Source organism: Crocodylus siamensis, chromosome 6 (assembly GCF_052110815.1).
Source record: "Crocodylus siamensis isolate JL-2025a chromosome 6, ASM5211081v1, whole genome shotgun sequence".
Lineage (NCBI taxonomy): Eukaryota > Metazoa > Chordata > Crocodylia > Crocodylidae > Crocodylus > Crocodylus siamensis.
Genome location: NC_143400.1, coordinates 94071008 through 94095962, shown reverse-complemented (window position 1 = coordinate 94095962; position 24955 = coordinate 94071008). Strand labels below are relative to the sequence as shown.

At 57.5% G+C, this 24955-nt stretch overlaps 2 protein-coding genes and 1 long non-coding RNA gene across 8 annotated transcripts; 1 reads left to right on the top strand and 2 right to left on the bottom strand.

The window, feature by feature from the left end:
- The first annotated feature begins 1247 nt into the window (after window positions 1-1247).
- On the top strand, window positions 1248-15515 carry B3GNT7 (UDP-GlcNAc:betaGal beta-1,3-N-acetylglucosaminyltransferase 7). Of its 3 annotated transcripts, none has more exons than XM_090052644.1 (2): window positions 1248-1741; window positions 11862-15515. In XM_090052644.1, the coding sequence occupies exons 1-2, from the start codon at window positions 1731-1733 to the stop codon at window positions 13057-13059; spliced, it is 1209 nt and encodes a 402-aa protein (XP_089908770.1). In that variant the 5' UTR covers window positions 1248-1730; the 3' UTR covers window positions 13060-15515. The 3 variants fall into 3 exon arrangements, with proteins under 3 accessions (XP_089908770.1, XP_089908772.1, XP_089908771.1); XM_090052646.1 differs by lacking the exon at window positions 1248-1741 and adding an exon at window positions 1811-1837; XM_090052645.1 differs by lacking the exon at window positions 1248-1741 and adding an exon at window positions 2097-2125.
- On the bottom strand, window positions 4966-23662 carry LOC149863225 (uncharacterized). Of its 4 annotated transcripts, none has more exons than XR_016443050.1 (3): window positions 23009-23662; window positions 6847-6999; window positions 4966-6741 (listed from the first exon to the last, which is right to left on the bottom strand). It is a non-coding gene; the product is annotated as an uncharacterized LOC149863225 (long non-coding RNA). The 4 variants fall into 4 exon arrangements; XR_016443052.1 differs by lacking the exon at window positions 23009-23662 and adding an exon at window positions 22828-22865; XR_016443051.1 differs by lacking the exon at window positions 23009-23662 and adding an exon at window positions 22733-22766.
- On the bottom strand, window positions 17842-22725 carry LOC149863226 (perforin-1-like). The gene is made up of 3 exons (XM_090051225.1): window positions 20805-22725; window positions 20132-20349; window positions 17842-20078 (listed from the first exon to the last, which is right to left on the bottom strand). Exons 1-3 carry the CDS (start codon window positions 21170-21172, stop codon window positions 19357-19359), a joined length of 1308 nt encoding a protein of 435 aa, XP_089907351.1. The 5' UTR covers window positions 21173-22725; the 3' UTR covers window positions 17842-19356.
- Window positions 23663-24955: the final 1293 nt, after the last annotated feature.

The window sequence follows — 24955 nt, the reverse complement described above, 5'->3', positions numbered from 1 at the left end:
ACATGAATGAATCATTTCCAGGCATTTATCAATTTGTGGCCCAGTAGCTGCCAGGGGGGACTGGGGTGGGACTCTTAAACCCTAACTGAAATGCTGGGCCGGGGCTGTCGGGTTCCTGGTGTGTTTGCTTTGGAGGTGGGTTACACAATGGCACATTACCCACCATCCCTGGGTTGTCAAAGTACATGGAAATAAAATCAGATCCTTTATAGGTGGTGTTTTCATAGAGTACAGACACCGGCTTGGGCTGTTTTGAAGTTGTCAAACAGTTGCTCAGCCCCACTCGGCGCTGGCACTTGTGGGAACGCCAGCGTCGACAGTGCGCTTGTACAAGGAAGGGCCAGTCGGACATCCCCGTGATCCTCCCGTCTCCAGCAAGACGGACATCCTAGGAGACAAACACACCCAAGAGGTGGTTCCCTGGGACGTGGGTTGTATCTTGAGTGGGGCTCCAGCCCCCTCAGCTGCATTCAGATCTAGGCCCGTGTTTCAAGCCCCCCCCGAATTTCAGGCATGTTTGGCTGGAGGGGTTGGCCTTGGGGCCAGCTCTGGTCCTGGCGTTGGGTTGATAATGGCAGGTCTGGAGCCTTCTCTCCTGGAGGGGAGAAGGTGGTTTGACACTTTGCCGAGTGAGTCCCTGTCTGGGGCAGCGAAAGGACACAGTTGGGTACTCAGCCCCACGCAGGAGTCTGTTTCTGATCCCGAGGCAGGATGTGACTTTTGCATTTCTGAGAAGTGGGTTTGGGCGGAAAGGTTCAGGCGTGTGCACTGTGCGCGCTGGGGCCTGCGGACACCCTTGCTCGCGGCGTCTCCGTCGTGATCTCGCAGACTCTTGCTGCGCGGCATCGCTGGGGCTGGGGCTTTCGGATCCCCCTGCAGCCACGCCGCTCGTCCTCCCGCAGCTCGGCCACCGCAGCGCCCTGTTCGCCAGCCTAGACCAAGGCGCCCTGCCCAGCTCACGTCCACCCAGCAGTCGCTGCAGCTGCGTGCTTTCCCAGCCCTGGCTGTCCCCCCATCACCCCGCCCCGCGCCCCCCAGACCCCACAGCTAGGTCGCAGGCTCAGACTCAGCGTTCAGCGCCTGTCTCTTCAGAAACAACCCTTGCAAGCACCTTGCAGCGAGGCCCACCAACAGGTCCCGACCTTGCCCAGCACCGAGCGCGGGGGTGCCGGCTGGAGAGGCCCCGGGCTGCGCTGCTAGTGCCCGCAAAGTTTCCGAAACGATGCTCGTAACCGGGGTGGGAATGCCGATGCGCGTGTACAGCCCGAAAGGCGAACGGCCACGGGCGGTGCCCTTGTCCCGCCCTGCGGGGACCTGCTGGCGGCGAGCCCGGATGCCAGCGGGGGAGAGCGTGAGGCTCGACCCCAGGGCGAAACGGGGCTCCCGGCTCGGGCTGGCAGGGCGCAGGAGCTCCCTGGTGCTGCGCTCACGCGCGGAGTCTGGACCCCTGTGAACGAGGGCGGGCGAGGGGACCGCCGGGACAACAGCCCCCCCAGGCTGGCACCCCGCCCGGGGGCCGCCTGGTGCCAGTGCCTGGTCCTGGGAGGTGGCGCCTGGCCCTGCCAGCCAGGGGCGGAAGAGTTAAATACCTGCAGCCCAGTTCATCGCTTCTGGCTCCACCTCGGCGGCTGGGGCGGGAGGAGGACGCCGGTGCAGCCCCGCGGCAGGCAGAGCGAGGGGCGCGGCTGTGCGGGCGGCTGTGCGGGGCCGGGGGTCTCCAGAGCCGCAGCATGGTGCAGTGGTGAGTGCCCGGGGCTCGGCCCCGCATCCCAGCGGGGCTGCGGGGGGGCTGTGGGGGGGGGGCCGGGGGTCTCCAGAGCCGCAGCATGGTGCAGTGGTGAGCGCCCGGGGCTCGGCCCCGCATCCCAGCGGGGGTGCGGGGGGGCTGTGGGGGGGGGGCCGGGGGTCTCCGGAGCCCCAGCATGGTGCAGTGGTGAGTGCCCGGGGCTCGGCCCTGCATCCCAGCGGGGCTGTGGGGGGGCTGTGGGGGGGGGGCCGGGGGTCTCCGGAGCCCCAGCATGGTGCAGTGGTGAGTGCCCGGGGCTCGGCCCTGCATCCCAGCGGGGGTGCGGGGGGGCTGTGGGGGGGGGGCCGGGGGTCTCCGGAGCCCCAGCATGGTGCAGTGGTGAGTGCCCGGGGCTCGGCCCCGCATCCCAGCGGCGCTGGGCGGGGGCTGCGGGGGGGCCGCCTCGGGGTGCCCGGGGGGGCGCTAGCTGAGCGGCCCGGCTTGCCCCCCCGGCCCAGCGGGACGCTGTCGGCCCCGGCACTGCTTCGCAAGTGTTTGGCGGGGGGTTGCGTGGCTGGGCGCCCCCTCTTCTCCTCGCCAAGGGGCGCGGGGGCTGGTTGAGGGCCCCCGGGGCGCCCCCCGCCGGGCGCGGGGCGCGGGCTGTGCCGCGGGCGGGGGGGGGGGCAGAGCCGCCCCGCGGGTTTGGCCCCCCGCCGCCCCGGCGCCCGCACGCGCACGGCTCCTGCCCCCGGGCCGGCGGGGCGGGCCCCGGGCGGGCGCAGGACCCCGCTCCGAGCTGACTGCCGGCGCCTGGATGCCGGGGGGGGCACAGCGAGCAAGAAAGAGAGAGGCTCCGGTGGAGTCGGGGGGCGCCGGGGCGGCTCACCCCCCCCCCGGCAGAGGGCCGGGACCTCGTGCAAAGCGGGGGCCCCCCCAGGGAAAGCTGAGCTGTACGAGGGACTGTGGGGCTGGGGTCACGCCGCTGGCTGAGTTACACCCGCGTCACAGAGCTCGGCCACGGCTTTGTCCTGCTACACCCGGGGCTTCGTCCTCCGTGGTTTCCCAAGGTGGAGGTCTGGATTTGGGGTTTCTTTTGGGCTCCAGGCCTGGGAGCACTACCCTGAATGAAGGCCTGGCTTGACCAAAAGCTCGATGGACAGCCGGCGCAGTTAAACAGGAGCAAACTCCTGCGTGAACACCCTCGGTCCCGGCTAACTTGGACCAAGCAAGAGCAGCTTTTAGCTAACCCGAATGAGACTGGCTGGGGTGGGTGGTTTTCCTGGTCCAACTCATACAGTGCTATTATTCTGCACATTGATGAGACCTCCATTGAACCAGGAAACTTTCCAGCAGGCTGAGGTCTAGTTACGCATAGGACGTACGTGTGTGAGATACATACGCTGCATGGCTGCGAGGTGTGGGGAGATGGAGCGAAGCCTGGCCGGGCTCCTTATCTCGTAATACCAGCCCAGGCCCAGCTCAGCAGAGAGGGAGGCAATGGCAATGGCAATGAGTGGCTGCGAGGCCTCGTCTTGCTAGATAAATGTTTCCTGGGGGTAGTTGCGTTGCGTTAAAGCCAAATCAATGTGCTGGGTGTGTAGCTGGATGCATTTAAGCTGCATTGATGCAAGGGTGCCGTCCACAGGAGTACGTGTGTCGCACCAGGCGTGGCAGGACGGTACCCAGAACAACCTTGCGCGGGTCCGTCTCAGCTGGTGCATTTGTGCAGCGGGAGCAAACCCCTGAGACGGTGTCACGGACATCCCCTGGGCTCCTTTATGCTCCAGTCCATTTATACGGTGCCTCTGGGTTCAGCGCAGACTAGATCCGTCTCTCACAGGTGCATACATCAATGCACCTGTCCATCTCGGGTGTGGGTAGGGGTTGCAACGTTATTTGTGTGCAACACCCTGCGCGGTGTCAGCGGCATGTTGGTAATGAGGAAATAGCTCGAGCTCCCAGTTTTATTGGTCTTGTTTTGTGCGCCGGACAAGCAGTAGGGGTAGAGAGCAGGTTCCTCCATTTGCTCGCACCTTGTTGGTGCGGTTGAAATAATGCATGCCCTTGGCAATGAAGCCTTCTCATACCCACCGGAGCAGGGCGGGGAGGAGACAGAGCCAGATGGGAATGCAGCAAAACCCTGGGAGATGCCTGGGTGTAGGACTGCAGCGGGTCCCGCGCCTGTGGGCACTGGGCTCGGGGTGACAGCCTTCTGCAAGGGCATCAAAGACCCAGCCACGGTGGATGCAGATGCCTGTACGCATCTCCAGATCATGGCCTGATGCTTATTCCTCCATCCAAGACCTGACCCCGCCATTCCCCACCTGAGTGCCACGGCACTCTGGGGTGCTGTGACGTCCCTTTAAGGGTGCCGTGCAATACTAGCACTGGTCGGCGTGCAAGCACCTCTCCACGTGATTCACAAGGTCCACCCAGAGGTTTCCAGCAGGACTTTGGGCTGTCGAAACCACCCTGCCCCGCGCTGGGCCCTCCAAGTTCTTCGCAACACAAGAATTGCTCTCCTATTTTCCCGTAGTCAAAGAATGAGTGGGAGCAAAAAGCTGGGATTTTCCAAGTGGGGTTTGGAGTCTAACAAGGGGAAGCTTGAGTCTAAATTGGTTTGGGCCCATGAGGTCTATGGTTTGGACAGGGATTGGGCTGATCCTGGGACTACGTGACCTCTGGAGCCCCCTTCCAGCCCTGCACCTCCATGACTTGACCTTTTATCCTCGGCCATGTGGCCAGGGTGGGCGCCATGTCCACTCCACCTAGTCCCAAAGGCTTGGCGTGCATCCCCCACCAGCGACTGGGACCCCTGACCGCCCGGAAGTGGAGTCCTTCCCTGGGCGAGCATTGACCGGCTGCTGCCTGGAGCATAGTCTGTGGAGCAGCCGTTCCTCCAGGTGCCCTGTCACGGAGGAGCCAACGGAGAAGGGGCTCGGCTGTGCCAGGGGCTGTACGAGCATCGAATGAGCACTCCCACCCCAAGGAACAAGGCAAGACGAATGCAGGGCGGTGGGGGGACCATCTGATGGCTGTGAATGTCATGGTCAGGGATCCTGGTTTTCTCTGATTTAAAACCATCCCCAATTTTTGGTTAAAAAAAAAAAAAGGAACCCCAACATTTTTCCATGATTAAAATGAAACACAACAATACACACACACACACATACATACAAACATACATACACACGAGTGTGTGTGTGTGTGTGTGTGTGTGAGAGTGTGTATATATGTAGTGGCGTTAAGCACAGAAAAATGTGGATTTGGGGTTACTTTTTTTCAACCGAAAATTGGGGATTGTTTTAAATTGGAAAAAACCCGGATCCCTGACTCATGTTAGTGCCATGATTCCTCTTGTTTCATCTCCCCCTTTTCATGGGGTTGTGTTAGCCAGGGCACGGCTAGCTAGCAAGCAAGACAGCATCCTACGAAGCAGCGCTGGGATGATTATACAGAATTGTCCCATATTTATTTAACCTGTAGCACCGGTGCGGCCTGTAATGGAGAGGATCTCAGGAATGAGAGCGCAGACTTAACTATCAGATACGCAGCAGGGTTGCTGCGCTGGCGTGAAGGCTGCTCCAGGTCTGGGAGAGGAGCATTTTTAAATGCACACTAAACCCCACGCTGTCAGCACGGAAGCGAGAGACTTAAAGGAGTGTCGCTATTCAATCCAGTCTCGGGTAAAAGTGCACATGTAAAATACCCCGTCGCTATGTATTTATCGTCCCTTAACTGGTCACTTCCATGCTATCGGCTGCCACGGTAGCTTTTTCTGTGGGAATCGCTTTGCTTTTAAAAACTATAGGTTTTAAAGCAGGGATTAGTGGTTCCCTGAGGTTTCTAGTTTCTCTTGGCTTACTTTTCTCCGTGGGCCGCTGCTTTCGTAATGCCCCTTATCCAGCAGAGGTGTGGAGATGTCTCTCTTGTTTTAGCTAGGACCTGGAGCCTGCCTTTCCTTTTTTTTGCCTGCTCTTGTTTACTTGCAATAAACTTTGCAAAGTGCCGGGTAGTCCGGCCGGGATTGCTTTAACTGCAAGCCGAGATTGTCACGTAGTCGCGCGCCACCGGAGCTGGGACTTTATGTAAAATGTCAACTCTCCCACAAGTTATAATAAAATCCTGAGAGCGGCAATCCTGCAGCAGAGCTTGGGTTGCCTCTTCGTGGTCGTTGTAAACTGGCATCCACGTTGCTCCCCCCGCTGACGCCTCGTGTCCATTCACTCGAATATTAAAAGAGCAAATATTTGGCAACCTTGGCCATAGCTAGGGATCTACTCAATTCGCGATTTCGTGGAAACCGTGAAACCTGGGCTTGTCCACGTAATCAAGGCAGACAAGACCATGGCCACCCTTGCCCCTCCTCCACCAATCAGCGCTGAGGGGCGGGGCCAGCAGAGCACACCTGGGAAAAAGCCACAAAATTTGCCTTTCTGTGCTGTGGGCAGCCTGCAAAAACAGCGAAGTCTCGCCACAATTTAAGTAGGTCCCTCGCTATATCTGACAGGAGCTGCTCTCCCCCCAGGAGATTACCAGACATGAGCAGCGACGGGACTTTGTCGCGGTCTTTTCGGTTTCCTCCAGCCAAAAGGCGGCTTGATATTAAATCCTCAGGTTTTGTGTGTGTGTGTGTATTGAATGCATATTGAATTAAATATTGACTATATATTGAATTACAAAGGGATAAATGACATTTATTTATAAACTGCTCTCTCCTGCTTCACGTGCTGGATAGAGGCTTTGTAAAATCTCGTTCTAGCCCATGTGCTAGAAAAAAACCAGCTTGTAAGGACGACCAAGTAGTCCCGAAAGCAGTGACTCTCAGCTGGGTGCCACGAGATCTTTTTAAGAGTGCCACGCAATATTAGCCTGGGTTTATGTGTGCAAACATCTACACAGGATTCCCAAGATAAACCCAGAGTTTTCCAGCATGAATCCAGAGTGTCAAAACCATCTGCCGCGCTGTGGCTATTCTGAGATCTTTGCGGCACAGGCTTTGCTCCAGGCATTTTCTGTAATAATAATACAAAAGAGTGACATTAGTTCTAGACAAGTTACAAAGGGGTGACTTGAATTGGCTCTAAAGGCTTAAAGATTAGAAGGCAAAGCAAACTTACCCTAAATTATTGCTTTTTTTTTTTTAATCTCATGACTTTAAGCCAAATGTACAATTATGGGTGCCTGACTCATGAGTTTGCAGTGGTGTTGATGTAGCTGTGATGGTCCAGGGGTGTGAGAGAAGCCAGGTCCAGGATTCAGGATTGGAAATGCTATTAAAAAAAAAAAAAGCACTGCTTGAAGCGCAAAATCTTGCTGTCCAACACATACTTAGGCCCATCAGAAGATAGTCCCTCATCCTTATCACAGAATCACAGACAGCGAGGGCTGGCAGGGACCTCAGGGGGTCACGTCTAGTCCAACCCCTGCTCCGAGCAGGACCAGCCCCAGCTACGTCATCCCAGCCAAGGCTTTGTCTAGACAGGTGTTTAAGACCCGGGTAGACCAAGCCCTGGCTGGGATGATCTAGTTGGGGCTGGTCCTGGTTGGAGCAGGGGGTCGGACTAGATGCAACCTCCTGAGGTCCCTTCAACCCTCATTGTCCATGACTCCACGATAAGGGTTGTGGGGCGAGGGACCGTCTTCTGGTGGAGCGCTAGGTGCACGGTTGGAAGTGATAAGAGACAAGCTTTGTCTTCCTTTTTGGATAGTCAGTATTTGTGCTCCTCAAAACTGAATGCATAAAACACCCCCCCGCCCAAAACAAAATCACAGCCTCGCCTCCCAGATTGTTTCTCAAACTTCAAAATATTTTGTCTGGGTCCTAGACCAAGTCTCAGGTGCCCTGCAATAATCCCCCTGTGATTCGTGGTAGAGAAGGACTATTGCTAGAGCGGAGGGTGAAAGCCCAGTTGCCATCTCCACTCTGGAGCTGCTGCTAAGTGAGGACATGTGCAGGGCTGGGAATTGAACCTTTGTATTTCCTCTTCCAAACTACCGGCGTTGGAAGACCCCTGTGTCAGCACTGCTGATCTGACGGCTTTCCGTACATCAGCGAGCCAACTGCTCACGTGTGCTATAGTAACCTCTGCTGTTACTACGTTTGCTAATAACTTGTTCACAGCCAGTTTTCCTCAATTATATCTGGCATGTGAGTTTCCACAGAGATTTCCAAGAAAAACCCGACAGGATCCTGACAAGCTACTTTGGGATGGGAGGATCCTGCATTAACAATGAGGACCGTTATAGAAATGCTCTGTAGCTCCAAGTGACTTGGATGAATTGTCTTGTTTTCTTGTTTTCTGGTCTAATCGACTCTTGCTACGCAAGACTTTGGAAGGAGCGGATAAAAATTGGGCTAGTACTGAGACTGGGCCCCACCCTGCACTTCTGTTTTCCCAGTGAAAGAGTGATGGAGAGGCAGGCTGGGACACTGTGCAGATGCTACGGGCATGTCTACACATGCATTTTGGCACAGCTAAATTCAATGTGCATTAGCTTAGCGTGCATGAAGACGTCTACACATGCACGTGTTAAAGCTCATTAACACCGTGTGTGCGGAGTGACATGGGACTAAAGTTACTTCCAAGTCAGTCCATTCACAGTGTTCACGGGCCATAATGAATCTACACGTGCGTTACTGCTCTTTGGCTATTTGCATCTCAAATTTGCTACCTGCTTTTGCAGGTATCAAATTGAGGTGTGAATAGCCTAAAATCACCATTTTAAGACTCTTTAAGGGTGTGCACAGGTAGACACATGCCCTTAATGCACCTTAATCAGGCTAAAGTGCCTTAAATTGGCATGTGTAGATGCGCCCTGTGATGCCTTAAGCTACTGAAATTGAGGTCACGGATCCCGCTCCACAAGTTGCTCTTCAGTTGGTCACTTGTGATTCTTCATGAAAAAGTGCTACCAGGGTGTTTATATGCACGGGCTGTAATAGAGTCTGTCTGTGCAGCAAACAGGAATCACATAACACTTGCCTTCTTCGCTCTCTCTCTCTTTCTGTTGGTCAGTCCTCCACTGTGTCTTATTAATTAGAGCATGTTTACCGAGCAGTTTATCTGGGGTGTTACGTGTGCACATTGGTATGGCTCTCTGGTTATCAAGGAAGCAAGGTAGATTTGCATGTTATCAGTTAATCAAAGCAGATGCATACCTAGCTCTATATCAATGTGGGTCTTTAAATGGCTATAGAGAGCGATACCGATATGGATGTATAGGTCTATTTATATCTAGCACGGGCTTTTGTGAGCTGAAGCTCACTTCATCAGATGCTGACAAAGGACGTGTAGAAAGCAGAGTATAAGAAGGTGAGAGAAATTTGAATACTCCCACCACTAACTATTATGTCTCTCTGGATAAGACCAAGTAGTCAATTGACTCCCGAGCCAGGCAGACCTTGAATGTCCCTGCTCCACGGTGAAGCGAGGCTATGGAGGCCAGAGGCTCAGGGCAGGAGGCGGATGAGGGTGCTGGGCCAGTGGATGGAAAGACAAGGTCCAGTCTTGGAAATGAGATGGAAAAGCCATGTGGGGCAAGGTGGATGTAGGGGCTGGGGGGGCCCTGGGTGAGACAGAGAAAATGGCAGTGAGGACAGAGAGGGACAGGAAAGGAGGAGATTTGGGAGAAGGCCAGAAACTTCTTTTTGGGCCAAGATGAAGAGTTGGCAAGACGTCCGGGAGAAGGCGGCAGCAGGCTGAGCGGCAGGGGGGTGAGGCCTGGGGTCTGGTCCACGCTGCAGAGCTTTGCTGACATAGCTACGTCAGGCAGGGGTGCAAACATCGTGCCCCTCCTGGATGCGAAAGGGAGATCTGCAGGGCTTTGGTGCAGGGTGGAAGATGACCCCTCTCTCTGGGAGGATGCAGAGCTCAGTCTGGGCCCCCATGGATGGAGGCAATAGCCACCCTCCCCAGGAGATGTTGGTGCCAGGGGAGGACGGCACAGGTGAAGGCAGGGTGTCCAGAAGGAAGAGATCAGCAGAGAAGGGGCACGGGACATGGGACATGGCAGGGGGCAAGTTGCCATTGGGATGATTCAGGATGGACCAGGCAGAGAGGGACCAGAAAGCGGTGGGCAAAGATGGTGCATTGGGTGAGTTTATGGGGGGAGGGAAGGAGGAGGATGGCTGGAGGTGGAGGAACAAGGGGGTCCCTGATCAGGGATGCGGAGCATGACACCGGGCTGGTTTGAGCAGAGGAGCGTGAGAGGCCGAGGAGGGAAGTAGGGGTGAAGGGACTGGGCTGAGGGGTCATGAGAGGATAAAGCGGAAAGGGGAGCAGGGGCAACCAGCAAAGCCCAGAAGCTTTATCTCCGCTGCATTTCTATAGTGGGAGATGTAATGGGTGCTGGTTTCCTTTGGTAAAGCCGTGGCTCGTTGCATCGGTTGTGCCGGGGGCAAGGATGCAAGCGCTGTCTGCAAAAGGCGGCTTGGTGCAGGCTTGCCCGGGAACATGCTGTATGCTCTGTCCAGGAAACCCTTTCCAGACCCCTTGGCAAGCTGCACTGCCTGTTTGCAAAGCGCAACGATAACAGGGACCTTCAAAGGCCCCTGATGTCACCCCCTTGCTCCACACCCGGCCCCCGTCTGAGCGGGAGACGCGTCCTGCTACCTCGGCACAGCAGCTCCGCTCAAAATTTCACAAGCCCTTTCTATGTGGGGCGGGATGGGAGAAGCTGGCCTGGACGGGGCCCCGTCTGCAAACAGGAATTGAGCCGCTCTCTGTTTGCTCGGCCCCCGTTTGCACGAGGAGAGGCGTTGAGGCAGGCAGGACAGTTGGGGAGGAGGAAATGGGTGCGGATGTGCAAGTCTGGCCGGATGGCGGGGAGGCAGATCGGCTCGGGGATGCCAAAGCAAAGCATGTAACAGCCACTGAAGCCGGTGCTCAGCACAGAGCGGAGAGCTGGTTCCCTTGCAAACCTCGGGGCCAGCCGCTGATGGGGTGGTGGCATTTGCCGTTCCCCTCACCCGGCGGGTACATAGCACTGGTCAAAAACCGCCCCCCACCAGTGACTTCCCCCACGTTGCTCTGCATCTGGTGAACGGCAGCAGGGCTGGGCTATGGATGCAGCGTCGCGGCTCCTGTCTGTGGTCTTTCGTTTCTGAGAGTTGTCACACGGGAGAAATTAGAGTGACCCTTTGAGAGGGCTATCAAAGGAGGACACCTCGGAGCAGCTAAAGTTTGTGGGGTCTGTGGCAGGAAAAGAGCTTTTGCCTGAAAAGCTCATCCCCCCACCCCCGGTTTCAAACAAGCCAATTTTTATTTGGAGTTCATGTTCTGAACAGGTCTGAAGGCCAGCCCCTGTTTCATTTCGGCTTCGTTTCATGCCAAGTCTTTTGGTTTAGCACCCCATTGTGACATTTTCAATCACAGCCAAATTTGGTGTTTTGCTTCGACAGGAGAGATTGTGACATTTGGCATCGTTCTAGCCTCCCTGCCCCCAAAAGGGCCCCAAACCCCAGAAACAAAACACTTCAAAGGGATCAGAAATGAACACTTAATTTCTGAGATGTATTTTTTTGGCGTAGGAGAACCTTGTTCTTGAAATTGACGGGGGTGCAATTGGCGTCCTTCTTGAAACTGGCGTGATTGAAACCGAGGTCCTTGCAATTGACGCCTCGCTGAAAAAGGAAACGGTCGGCTCTGATGAAACTCGAGTTTTCAAGAAGGAAACGTTCTGCACTTCAGTTGCTCTCGCCTGTCCAGATGAATAGGGCTGTCCTTCCCATCTGTCTCGCCATCTCTCCTCTTTCTGTCCGTCTCCGTACACATTTTCTGGCATTTGCACTGAACCAGGATTTCTCCAGTCGTCAGAATAAAAACCTATGCAATGCTAGGCCTATACCATCTAGGATGGCGATGCTGGAAACAGGCTCTACTCCCGTCCAAGCAGTGCTGGGAGCGTCTAGCACCACTCAGCCCTGGGCGCATCCCTGGGCAAACTACAAAAATGACCCCAGGACCATTTTTTTGTGTGGAGAAAGTGGAGTAAGAGCAAGGGAGCGAGACTTGTTTCTTAGGGTTGCTTTGGAGCTGGAATAGACCTACCCAAAGAGAGATTAGGGCTGACCTCTGAGCACTTCCCCCAGCCCGTAGCTTCCTTTCTTTAACTGTATACCTTGTGTCCTTAGGAAGAAGACCATCTACAGAAGCATCTGCCTGTCCTTCGTGCTGGCGATCATGGTGATGGTGCTGCAAAGGGGAATGGCGCCCAGCCAGTTCATGTCGGGTGAGCCGCAGAAGGCGCTCCTTTCCCAGGAGCCGGTGAAAGCTCAGAAGAGAGACAGCATCTTCTCCATCACCAACAACTTCTGGAAGAGCAACAAGGAGATTCCCCCAACGGAGGCGGAGCCAGTCACGGAGGAGCAGGTGAGAACGTGGGATGTCACCACCACCAACTGCACGGCCAACCAAAACTTCACCCAGATAGACTGGTTCAAGGGGCTGGAGCCCAACTTCCGGCAGTTCCTGCTCTACCGGCACTGCCGGTATTTCCCCATGCTGATCAACCACCCAGAGAAATGCAGCGGGGACGTCGACCTGCTCATCGTGGTCAAGTCCATCATCACACAGCACGACCGGCGGGAAGCCATCCGGAGGACCTGGGGTGAGGAGAAGGAGATAGAGGGGAAGAAGATCAAGACACTGTTCTTGTTGGGCACGGCCTCCAAGGAGGAGGAGCGGGCCAACTACCAGAAGCTGCTGGATTACGAGAACTTCATCTACGGGGACATCCTGCAGTGGAATTTCCTGGACAGCTTCTTCAACCTCACCCTCAAGGAGGTCCACTTCTTGAAGTGGCTCAACATCTACTGCGACAACGTCCGCTACATCTTCAAGGGGGATGACGACGTTTTTGTCAGCCCCCGCAACATCCTGGAGTTCTTGAAGGACCAGAAGCAGGAAGACCTCTTAGTCGGGGACATCCTGTACAACGCCAGGCCCATCCGGAAGAAAGAGAACAAGTACTACATCCCCAACACCCTCTACAACAAGAGCACCTACCCTCCCTACGTCGGCGGCGGAGGCTTCCTCATGGATGGGCCCCTGGCCAAGAAACTGCACAAGGCCTCCGAGACCTTGGAGCTGTACCCCATCGACGACGTCTTCCTGGGGATGTGCCTGGAAGTCATCAAGGTGAAGCCGATGGGACACGAGGGCTTCAAGACATTCGGCATCGTGAAGAACAAGAACAGCAAGATGAACAAGGAGCCCTGCTTCTTCCGCAGTATGCTGGTGGTTCATAAACTGCTGCCCGCAGAGCTGCTCCAGATGTGGAGCCTTGTCCACAGTAACTTAACCTGCTCCAGAAAACTCAACATCCTTTAGCTCGCCCGCCTCAGGGAGCTGGGGCCAGGCTGCTCGCTGGGCCTGGAAGGGGTGCGGGGCAAGCGCGGAGACTCAGACAAGGCCGACCAGCTCTGCCACCGCCTTGCCTTCCAGAGACAGAGGGACAGAGACCATGGGGAGGGGGCAGGGGAGGTTTTGTAAGGGTGATTTAATGTTAATTTGTACTGTATTGACTTTATTTCATCTCCAGCTGGGTTGGGGGTTGCTGAATAAGTAAAAGGAGAATGAAGGAAAAACCGGACAAAGAAGGAGGGAGGGAGAGGGAAGGGTCTGTATGGGGAGGTCAGCTCCGGCTGCTGCATCGGCCTGCGTCAGGAAGGGAACAAGACCCAGAGCTGGGTGCAGGGCTGAGCTCTGTGGGGTGAGGAGGGAGGAAATCTGGAGTCAACTGACGCGTGGTGAAACCCTCCTTCCAAACCGGGTGGGAGTTGCGTGTCCTCCACCTCCCCATGCACTTTGTCGTCTGCTTCGTCTCCACTGTCTTCGGGGTTCCCTGGGCAGCTCAGCCCGCCGGGGCTGACGGTGGTCTCCAGCCCCACTGTTCGGCCTTGGTTTGCTCTCTCCTGACCCGTGCGGCAGTGGTGCGTTGTCCCCAGAAGTGCAGCAGGCCTGTGTGAGGGCCACGCAGCTGGTGCCCGCATGCGTGTCACCGCTGCTGGCTGAGGGTCACCAGAGCCCCATGGGCAGGGGTTGGCAGAAGGGTCTCGATGCAGGAAGGTGGAGGGGTGTAAGGGTCTGGGAAAGCCCAGACACTTCCAGGAAAAAAGCCCGAGTGTTTCCATGCCTGGTCTGAAAAAAATTGGGAATCTGGGGCATTTCCCCAGCCACGGGACCTCTCTAGCCACAAGGAAGTCTGCAGCCTTTGTGGCCAGCTGCACCCAGGAGCAACAATCTGGCCCGGTGCTGTTGACCTCCTTAATGGTGAGGTGGAGGGTGCTGAGCTCCTGACACCCCACGTGGTCCAGTCTTTATGGGGCAGAGCAGTTGCATGGATGACACCGGGGTTTGTGTGGATGCGTGGGCCTCCCCATGCCCACGCATCCACACATCCCTGACCGTGGCCTCAGCTGTCAGGGCCGGGGCAGCCCCGAGATGTGCTGCTGAGCAGGAGCCAGGCAGCTTTCAGTCCCTTGAGCCTTGTTCCTAGCGTCGTATCCAGGCAGCCAGGGCTCCAGGGCGGACCTGAGAGTGCCCATGTGAGGGGCTGGCATCCGCATTGCTGCAGTGAGTGAATCGCCCCCCACCCCACTCCCTGCTCACACACGCATTGAACATGGGCTGTCATCCATGCACTGGACTGCCCCTGGCACAGTTGGGTAGGCAACCACGCCTGTGCCCTGTCCTGCAGCGATCCGCCTTCAAGGCATGTGCAAAGCTACACACGTGTGCAGAGAGTCACATGCCCAGATCTGCGGGTGTGTGTGGATGCAGCCGGTGGTGGAAGTCGAGAAGCGTGTTGGCGTGTCCCCCCTGCCCGGCTGCACCATGTGTTGCAGTACACAGAGGCACACACGGCCCCAGGCATGCCCGCAGCTGCACACACGGCCAGAGCAACGACACGCGTGCTCGCACTCTCTCCCTGGTGTCAGGCAGTGAAAGGAAAGTATTTTGACTACCTCAAAGGTCCCCCCTGTGCAGCGCCTTTTTATTGGCTCTTGGAAATGTGCCCGTTTCAGTTAGTCCCTGTCTGTACGGCCCCAGGTTAGAAAACAAACAAGAAAGGGGGAAAACCAGCCAGCAAGGCCAGCCTGTGCCAGGCGCATCACATACCCTTGGCTCAGATGAGCTGCGACGTTGCAAAGCGGGGCAGAAGGCCCATCCGCCCTCCTCGGGAAGCCTCCGCAATGCAAAGTGCTGGACTTCAGACCGGCAAGGCTCTGCGCCGGGGTATTGCACATGTACAGCTTCGTTACTGTGAACTTCTATTTACGATAATGACTGGGACTTGGCCGGGGCGGCGGGGAGGAGCCGGACGGATGCGCTCCTCCAAGAAACTGCAGTGAACGTTCATGTTGTCTACGCCCGGCCAGGCCTGTCTTGTGCCTCTCACGGCAACTGCAGGGGCCGAGCAGGGAGCAGGGCAGACACTGACGTGTGTGCACGTGGGTGTGTGCGCGTGCGTGTGCACGAGTCTCGTTGTAGAGTCCAGAGGCCACAGCCAGTGCTACTATTTATGAACACACACACACACGCACATGCCATAAATTTGTGTTTGTAATTTATGGGTTCAGTATATATGTATGTATATTTATAGTATATACTGTAGGTGGTGTTATATGCAATGTGTGTGTGTGTGTGTGTGTGTGTGTGGATGGACACTAATACCTGTGCACATAAACCTCCTGCTGGTTCTTTTCACCTGGTGAGCGCTGGACAGAGAACGCCGGTAGATTTGATGAATATTTTAGTTTCTCAATAAAGGTTTAAAAAACGAACTCTGAGCAGGTGGATTTCTGTTGGGGGTGCAAGGAGAGCCAGAGCCAGCGGGTTAAGATTGTGATGTGCCTCCGTGGCTAGCGTCGACCCCTGTGTGCGACTCCCATAGAGATGCACCCGAGTGTGCCCCTGACCTCTGTGATTGTAGCTGCCCCTGAGGTCACCAATGTGCTCCATGTAGCCCTGGCCTGGGAGCAGCCCCCTCCCGCGATGCTGCGCTGCCTCTGTCTACGCCGTGCTGGAAGACAGGGCTCCACCGTGGAGCAGGTAACGGGTCCTGAAGGCTGGGCTTGGCGCGTGAGACCTCTTTACACAGGAGCAGTGGTTTAAAACTAGTCGTGCGAAGGCTCAGACTGGCTTTAAAGTGGGGAGGGAGGTGTAAAAATTCCCCAGCCACAGCCCCCAGTAGCACCTGCTGTCGTGTGTGCGGTTGTCAGGTTGTAGTGGGGCCGTACCCCTGCCTTCTTGAGGTGTGTGCAGACCCACCACGCGGGGACAGTGCACCCAGCCCCTCGCTCCCCTGCATACCGTGCCCAGGGGAGGTCAGGGGCAGCAAGCTGCCCCCCGTGCGGACGGGCAGGAGGAGGGCCAGGGCCAGGGCCAGGGCCAGGGCCAGGGCAGGGCACTGGTCATGCTGGCTGGGAGAGATGGATCCCAGGGCAGGGGCCTGGGCTGCCCCTTCTCCCCTTTGCTGCTCACCTCCCAGAGGCAAGCACAGCTGGAGCACAGCTGGAGCACGCAGGGGCCACCGGTTGGCACACCAGTGCCACCTGCCGGAGGGAAGCAGCAAAGCCGGGCAGGAGCTGGCAGAGAGCAGCCATCGCCCCCGCGAGCTCCCGGGACCCTTGCTGCAGGGTGGCAAGAGCCAGCCTGGCCTCATCCCTTCACCCAGGCTCAGCGCATCCGGGCTTCCTTCCGCAGCAGGCGCCTGCCGCCCCGGGCCAGACATCACCAGCAGCAGGATCATGGGCCCGGTTGGACCCCGACTCAAGGATGTAATAAAATGGGTGGTGGGTGGATTGCTTTCAGCACAGCCAAAGGCAGACGGCCTGAAAATAGTGATTAAGGTCTAGGGTGGGCTGTCCCATATACGGACGGACGCTAATACCTGTGCACATGAACCTCCCGCTGGGTCTTTTTACCTGGTGAGCGCTGGACAGGGAACGCCGGTAGATTTGATGAATATTTTAGTTTCTCAACAAAGGTTTCCAAAGCAAAAAACACAGCTCATCTTGAGAAACTCTGAGCAGGTGGGTTTCTGCGGGGGGGCGCTGAGGGAGAGCCAGAGCCAGCAGGTGAAGAGGGGCCAGGGTGTCACGTGCCTCCGTGGCTAGCATCAACCTGCGTGCATCTTCTCTAGCCATAGACACACCTGAGCGTGCCCTCTGTGAGTGAAGCTGCCCCCTGAGGTCATGCAATCTTCTCCGTATAGCCTGCCCCCCTCCCCATCCCTTGCCCCTTTTGCTGCCGCTGTCCCACTGCGAGTGGGCCAGGCCAGCGAGTTGCCCCCAGTGTGGACGGGCAGGGCAGGGCACTGGTCCTGCTAGCTGGGAGGCTGGGGGAGGTGGATCCCGGGGCAAGGGCCTGGGCTGCACCTTCTCCTCCATCTCCCCTCTGCTGCTCCCATCCTGGAGGCCACCACAGCTGGAGTAGTCCAGTACTTGCAGACCGGTGTTATCCCCGGCAGAGGGAGTTGATTCAAGACTCAGTTTGAGAGCTGGGCAAATTCCAGCCCAGGGACTAGCTGGCAGCTCCCCTTAAACCTGGGTGTCTTGCTGGGTTAACACATACACATGCTGTGAGTTTTGTTTTCAAGAATTTGGGGGCTGTTCCCCCCAAACCCCGTGCACCGATCTCCTTGAACCATGGCAGGCCTCATGCTCTCAGCAGAGGCTACCGCCCCTGCAAGTTTCATCCAAATCAGACAAAAAACAGCAAAGTTATAGATATTTCATGGATTCCCCATTATACCCTATTGCAGGATCTCCAAAGCTTTTCCGAACCGCTCCAGAAAGCCTAACGAAGCCAGCGCTTCGATCTGGACAGGCTGCTTTAGACACTGAAGTGTCTGAAACTTCTCCAGATCTGAAGCCTCGCACAGCCCTCAGCCTAACTGGCTGGACAATGGATGGGTCGTGTCAGGGTTCATTAGGTCGGCCAAGAAGATGGCCAACGGATTGGTCTAGGATGGGCTGGGTCGTGGTGGTGGGCCCGGTGAGCGGATAGGTTGGTAGGGTGTTAAGTGACAAAATGAGATTCCAGGCTAGCGTTAAAGAAGTGACACGGCAACTCATTGTGTTGACTACAAAGGACCCACTCATAGGATCCTCATAAAATTCTAGTTTATTAGACGTATGCAAAAGTCAGATCATAAACCTTGCGGCTCATCCCCTCCAATGCACGCACATTCACGCGCGCACACACTCACAGTAGCTCGCTATGAATGCTAAGCACCGGTGTCAAGATATACCTATCCCTAAGCGCTGGAGTCTGCCGTCAATGGCCAGTCGAGGCTTTCAGTGCCATGTTGCTTCAGAAAGGGGGTTGCCGGCTGGTCCATCCGGCTGGGCAGGCCGGGTGCTGGTCAGGTCAGAAAGGATGCCATCGGGGGTCATTCTTCACTGCCTTTTATCCCTCTCTAGTGACTCCCCAATATTCAGGCTTACCCAATCCAGGGGTTGTTGACCTTGTGGGACTTCCCCACCTTGGTGGTTGCTGGATGGCAGCTGTCAGCCCCAGGGGTCATGTCCGCAGGTACGTGCAGTCTTGGGAGGCATAGTTTCATAGTTTCTAGGGTCAGAAGGGACCTGAGCAGATCATCTAGTCCGACCCCCCGCCACGGACAGGAAAGAGTACTGGGGTCAAACGACCCTGGCAAGGTGTTCGTCCAGCCTCCTCTTAAAGACCCCCTCTTAAAGAGTCCATTGATGAAGTTTGATTAATTCACTGCTGTGCTGAATAGGGCTCTGGGGGCAGTTGACTGGGGGAGTGGGGGTGGTATTCAGTCCTAAGAGTCGGTCTTTGGCGTTGATTAGTTCAAACCGGGGTTTCTGTACCTCTAACAGTGAAGTTTCAGGGAGTTCTTGGCTCTGCATTGACCCTTTCTTCTCCTTAGTCTATGCTCGCTAACCCCACGACTGAAAGGGACTTGGAGGTCTTGACCGACCACAGGATGAACATGAGCCACCAATGCGATGCTGTGGCTGGCAAAGCAGGTCAAACTCTGGAGTGCATCTACCGATGCATCTCAAGCAAAACCAGGGAAGTCATCCTCCCGCTTTACCTGGACCTGGTGAGACTGCAGCGGGAGTACTGTGTCCAGTACTGGGCCCCCCACTTCAGGAAGGATGTGGAGAAGCTTAAGAGAGTGCAGAGGAGAGCCACTCGCATGATCCATGGCCCGGAGGGAAGGTCATACAAGGAGAGGCTGAGGGACTTGGGACTCTTCAGTCTGGAGAAGAGAAGGCTCAGGGGGACTTGGTGGCAGCCTACAAGTATATAAGAAGGGTACACCAGGACCTGGGAGAGCAGCTGTTCACCAGAGCTCCCCAAGGGATAATGAGGTGCGATGGCCATAAACGCCAGGAAGGCCGATTTAGACTGAACATAGGAAAAAAGTGTGTCCGGGGTCTGGAACAGACTCCCCCCAGAAGTGGTGCAAGCACCTACTCTGGACTCCTTCAAAAAACAGGTGGATTTATTCCTTGCTGGGGTCACTTGATCCCGGCTGACTTCCTGCCTGTAGTGGAGGGGCTGGACTCGATGATCTCATGAAGTCCCTTCCAGCCCCTAATGTCTATGAAATCTATGCTTCTCTCCCAAGGCTCACCCAATCCCAGTCTATCTGGCTGCCCTGCCAGGGGGCTGGAGGACATAGTCCTGGCACTGAGGTCCCCCCAGACTCGGCCCACAGAGCAGCTTGTAGTGGTATTCTAGCCTGCCGAGGTTCAGGTAGCAGGTCTTCTGCTGAGAGGTGCCAGCCGCTAGCGGTTCAACGCAGGTCCCCAGGAAGTCATCGTCCCACCCACTGTCCTTCTCCCATACTTGCACCTTCAGCCGGGGGGCCCTGGTAACCTTCACAGCCCCCAAACCTAGACAGATCTTCCAGATGGGGTTGTTGGTCACAGTTCTGCTTTGGTTCAGCCTCTCCTGGTAGAAAACCTTGATGTAGGCATCAGTCTGGCTTCCGTAATCTCCCCACAGGCCTTTGCCATGTTTGATTGTAACCTCCAGCTTACCCTGCCCCCAGTCCTGGGAGCAGCACGTGGCATTGGCTATGGTGTCCCTGGGGCAGAGACGGGAGCAGAGGGCTCTATGCTGGGTGTCGAGCCGGCACAGCTGGAAGCAGTTGCTCCACAAGGCCTGGTCATGGATGTATTCGCTCACCGCTTGCTGGAGAGCCTTCTGTCTTGGGTCCTGTTGCTTGACGAAAATGTGGAGAGGTGCCAGGGTGTAGGAGATTGGGTCAGGGTTGGCTTTGAGCTCTTCCAGCCAGCTGGTGTAAGTGTTGGCGTCCCACCCACTGGCGAAGAGCAATCGAAGGGGCCATGGCCTCCAATGACCTCAGTGTGACGATCCTTGTAGACCTCATCGAAGTTCATGGCAAGCTTCTCACGTTGCTTCTGGCACACTTTGGGGGCTTCCTCAGCTCTGCTGGTCTCAGCCCCAATGCTCATGGCCACTTCCAGGTCCAAGCAGAACTGGACCTTGTCGAGCGTCAGCCCATCCAGCACCGTCTGGCAGGTCTGGATGGCTGTGATGTCCCGGATGCGGCCCCCCCAGGTAGACCCGGGCAAAGTAGTGGGTGCCGTAGGTGGCAATGAACTGGCGATACTTGGGGCGTGAAGCCCAGTTGTAGTACCAAGGCAGGTCCTTCACGGCCCGCGTGAAATTAGGAGACATTGGGGGATTATTGGTGATGTTGAACCGGGTGGGGGAGAAGAAGGGAGAGCTGCCATCTTGGAGGGTGAGGGGAAGGGATGACTGCCTGACGGGGTCATGTAGTCCCAACTAACCTACCCATGACCTCAACCTGACCTGATCTCAACGCAACCTAGCCATGACCTCAACTCAAATCTACCAGTGACCCCCAATTCAATTTAACCCCAACGTAAACCTACTGATGACCTCAACTCAACCCCAGTCAAACCAGCCTGGATCCCAACTCAACCCAACCACAACCAGCCCACGACAGCAGTCAAACCTTAGTCTATTCACCACCCTAAGACAACCTAGATCTATTCCCAGCCCTAGCCCTGACCCCAACCCAGATCTACCCCCCAACCTACCCATCACCCCCACCCAGCTCAGACTTGATCCTGATCTCCCCTGACCTCTCTGCCCTTATCACCTCACCAATGTTTTGGCAGAAAACCTCATGGATGGCAAAGGAGTACTTGTCCTGCCGGGCCTTGTCCTCACTGAATTTAGCAATGCTGGGGCGGGAACCAGCCATCGCCACCTGCACGTTGCCCTTCAAAGGGACGTCCACATCAAGCATGACCCCCCATTTGTTTTCCATGGCTGTGCTGGCTTCCTGGGCCACCTCCACGACCGAGTGGTGCAGGGAGCTGTTGACTGTCCTCTGGCATGAGTCGTTGACCCTCCAGTTGACCACAGCCAGGGGAAGGCACTGGAGACTCCTGCCCTGGAGCATATTGGAGCACAGGGTGCAGGTCCTGTCTCACCTCTGCCACCGCTTGGTGTCCACCACGTAGGTCTTCCAGGCCAGTGTCGTGACATCAAAGCCTTTCCCAACCCGGCTGTGGCCAGGCACACAGGCCACGTGCTCCTTGCACTCCTCGGCTGTGGCCTGGCGGCAGTGGGCAGCTGTCGCAGGCAGGAGGAGGCAAAGGAGGAGGACTTCTGGATGTGGCATGGTGAGAATGGGGTGGTCCTTCATCCCAGAAAAGGTAGGGGTTTGTCTGGGTGGTCCCTAGGAGGAGAGAGGAGCTCGGCTGGCAACCCTTGGGTGGGGGGGGCCTGGAGGCAGGTGAGAGACTCAAACCCATCCCAGTTGCTCCCACTTGACCTACAGGAGCTGAGCTGGTTGAAGTGGCCCCGCGGGGCTCCCTGCTGCGGACAAGCATCTCCAGGGCCTCTGAGCTGCTCCATGTCCAGGGGCAAATCACACATAACAGGATCAGACCGGGGATTTACGTCCTCGGTGGCAGACCCAAGTCAACTACCAACGCCAGCCACGTGCCTCCTGGTTCAGTCTTGCCGCGCTCAGGGGACTGAACAGCATGAGCTGGCCCCGGAGACTGGCTTAAAAAACAGGGGTCTGTGCAAAACAACACGTCCTGGGCCCCTTTGGGGGTTCAGAGATCAGGTTTCTCAAGTGATTTTTTCAATGTGTACGAAGCGATGTAAAGACAACAAGGTGCGAGCCGCGCCTGTAGTCGCAAGACTCTGGGAGCCGGGGCGTGAAGCAGAAAAACGTGCATCAAACCCTGGGGAGAGCAGGCAGCGCGAGCCATGCGTTATACCGATGTCACCCCAAATGCCCTCCTTCCAGCTCCGGCTCCCCCGCTCCGCCGGCGGCCAGCCTCGGCACCCGGCGCGGGAGGTGCGGAGCGGGCAGGAGCCGCACGCAGCGCGGGGCCACGGGAGGGGCGTGGCCGAGCTCCGTGACGCGCGTGTAACTCAGCCAGCGGCGTGACCCCAGCCCCACAGTCCCTCGTACAGCTCAGCTTTCCCTGGGGGGGGGGGCCCGCTTTGCACGAGGTCCCGGCCCTCTGCCGGGGGGGGAGCCGCCCCGGCGCCCCCCGACTCCACCGGAGCCTCTCTCTTTCTTGCTCGCTGTGCCCCCCCCGGCATCCAGGCGCCGGCAGTCAGCTCGGAGCGGGGTCCTGCGCCCGCCCGGGGCCCGCCCCGCCGGCCCGGGGGGCAGGAGCCGTGCGCGTGCGGGCGCCGGGGGGCCAAACCCGCGGGGCGGCTCTGCCCCCCCCCCGCCCGCGGCACAGCCCGCGCCCCGCGCCCGGCGGGGGGCGCCCCGGGGGCCCTCAACCAGCCCCCGCGCCCCTTGGCGAGGAGAAGAGGGGGCGCCCAGCCACGCAACCCCCCGCCAAACACTTGCGAAGCAGTGCCGGGGCCGACAGCGTCCCGCTGGGCCGGGGGGGCAAGCCGGGCCGCTCAGCTAGCGCCCCCCGGGCACCCCGAGGCGGCCCCCCCGCACAGCCCCGCTGGGATGCGGGGCCGAGCCCCGGGCACTCACCACTGCACCATGCTGGGGCTCCGGAGACCCCCGGGCCCCCCCCACAGCCCCCCCGCAGCCCCGCTGGGATGCGGGGCCGAGCCCCGGGCACTCACCACTGCACCATGCTGGGGCTCCGGAGACCCCCGGCCCCCCCACAGCCCCCCGCTGGGATGCGGGGCCGAGCCCCGGGCACTCACCACTGCACCATGCTGGGGCTCCGGAGACCCCCGGCCCCCCCCCCCACAGCCCCCCCGCAGCCCCGCTGGGATGCGGGGCCGAGCCCCGGGCACTCACCACTGCACCATGCTGGGGCTCCGGAGACCCCCGGCCCCGCACAGCCGCCCGCACAGCCGCGCCCCTCGCTCTGCCTGCCGCGGGGCTGCACCGGCGTCCTCCTCCCGCCCCAGCCGCCGAGGTGGAGCCAGAAGCGATGAACTGGGCTGCAGGTATTTAACTCTTCCGCCCCTGGCTGGCAGGGCCAGGCGCCACCTCCCAGGACCAGGCACTGGCACCAGGCGGCCCCCGGGCGGGGTGCCAGCCTGGGGGGGCTGTTGTCCCGGCGGTCCCCTCGCCCGCCCTCGTTCACAGGGGTCCAGACTCCGCGCGTGAGCGCAGCACCAGGGAGCTCCTGCGCCCTGCCAGCCCGAGCCGGGAGCCCCGTTTCGCCCTGGGGTCGAGCCTCACGCTCTCCCCCGCTGGCATCCGGGCTCGCCGCCAGCAGGTCCCCGCAGGGCGGGACAAGGGCACCGCCCGTGGCCGTTCGCCTTTCGGGCTGTACACGCGTATCGGCATTCCCACCCCGGTTACGAGCATCGTTTCGGAAACTTTGCGGGCACTAGCAGCGCAGCCCGGGGCCTCTCCAGCCGGCACCCCCGCGCTCGGTGCTGGGCAAGGTCGGGACCTGTTGGTGGGCCTCGCTGCAAGGTGCTTGCAGAAAGCAGACACAACCCAGCAAGTCTCAGGGCAGGATGCAGCAGCCGTCTCCCAGCTTTCTGCCTCTCTCTTTCCTCCTTGCTGCCACCCCAGCACCAGTGACCTCGTGTAACCCCGGGGCCACTTGACCACAAGTAACCCCAGCTCTCCAGCAAAATTCATGAGCAAAGATGCATGGTTCACTCGTTCAAGGTTTGTCTCCTTACAGAGAGAGATTCAGCAAGCCTGGGGCTGATAGAGAGTGGGAAAGGAAGAAGAGGGGGGTGGGAAAACAGGCTGTGAGGCAGGAGAGAGCTGTGGAAAGTGTTTCAAAAGAGGGGAGGGAGTAAGAGATGAACAGAGTTTGAATGCTAGAGCAGGTAGGAAGAAAGAGTAAGCAGGCAATTTTAGGAATGACTGCTCTAAGAGCAGGGAAAAGGTGCAGTTGCTTTTAGGAAAAGTGTGTCCAGATCTCCAAGCGCCTGGGATCACGCTGGGGTCTGTCTGGGTTAAGTACAACTACTCCTGTCGCTGGGCCGATAGGAAGTCGGTAGCAGAGACAACTATGACTACGTCTCTGCTACAAACCATGAGTGTTTGTAAGAGAAGTAAAGCCTAAGAAGCGGGCTGTATCGCAGAGGTTGTCGAGGGGTTTGTGCAAAACAGGGAGTGAAGCAGCGGTGTGCGTTTGCTCTGTGCCTGTGTTGCAAGGCAGAGACTGCCACAAGTGTAAAAGTGTACTCTTGTTGGTAACGGGGGTGAGATACAGCCAGAAATAGTGTGGGTATAACACAGGTGTGCTAGGAAGAAAGGTGGTAGCAGCTGTTACGGTTGTGCTGTGATCAAGTGAATGAATGGGTTAATTGAATGAAGGCATTTCCTAAAGTCTGGGCAGAGAAAAAGGGGGCAAGAGGCAGGCAGGTGTCTTCAAGGAGGGACCACCAATGCAGTGTAAATATTCACAGGGAACAAAGAGGCGTCTAGCTCCTTGACAGTCGTTCGTTAGGTCAGGAGCTCATCGCACACAGGCTCAGTGCAATTTGAATTTTGCTCCGTTCTGAAAGGCCCAGTACCCCGCAATGATCGCAGCTGTAGCAGGAGGGGTCAAGTGGTTTTCAGTGTTACATTTCCTAACGCGGGTTTTATTGCTGTTTGCTTGGTTTCCTATCTCCTTGGTATAAAAGCCCTGGTATCATTTTAAATGTATGGTCAAGGAGCAATGGCATTGTTTTCCCCCGAGCATCCTAAAGCTTTCACAACGCCCAGCAAAGAGAACATGGAAAAGGCTTTCTGAGTACAAATTCGGAGGGAGAAATTGTCCCTCCTAAA

What these genes read in the sequence shown, in the direction of transcription:
- LOC149863226 (XM_090051225.1), bottom strand. Translation starts at nt 21,172, where the DNA reads ATGCTCCAGGGCAGGAGTCTCCAGTGCCTTCCCCTGGCTGTGGTCAAC. An exon ending in GAGCTGGGTGGGGGTGATGG is followed by an intron (nt 20,350 to 20,804) that starts GTAGGTTGGGGG and finishes TCACGCCCCAAG; the next exon opens with TATCGCCAGTTCATTGCCAC. An exon ending in CAAAGTGTGCCAGAAGCAAC is followed by an intron (nt 20,079 to 20,131) that starts GTGAGAAGCTTG and finishes CGTCACACTGAG; the next exon opens with GTCATTGGAGGCCATGGCCC.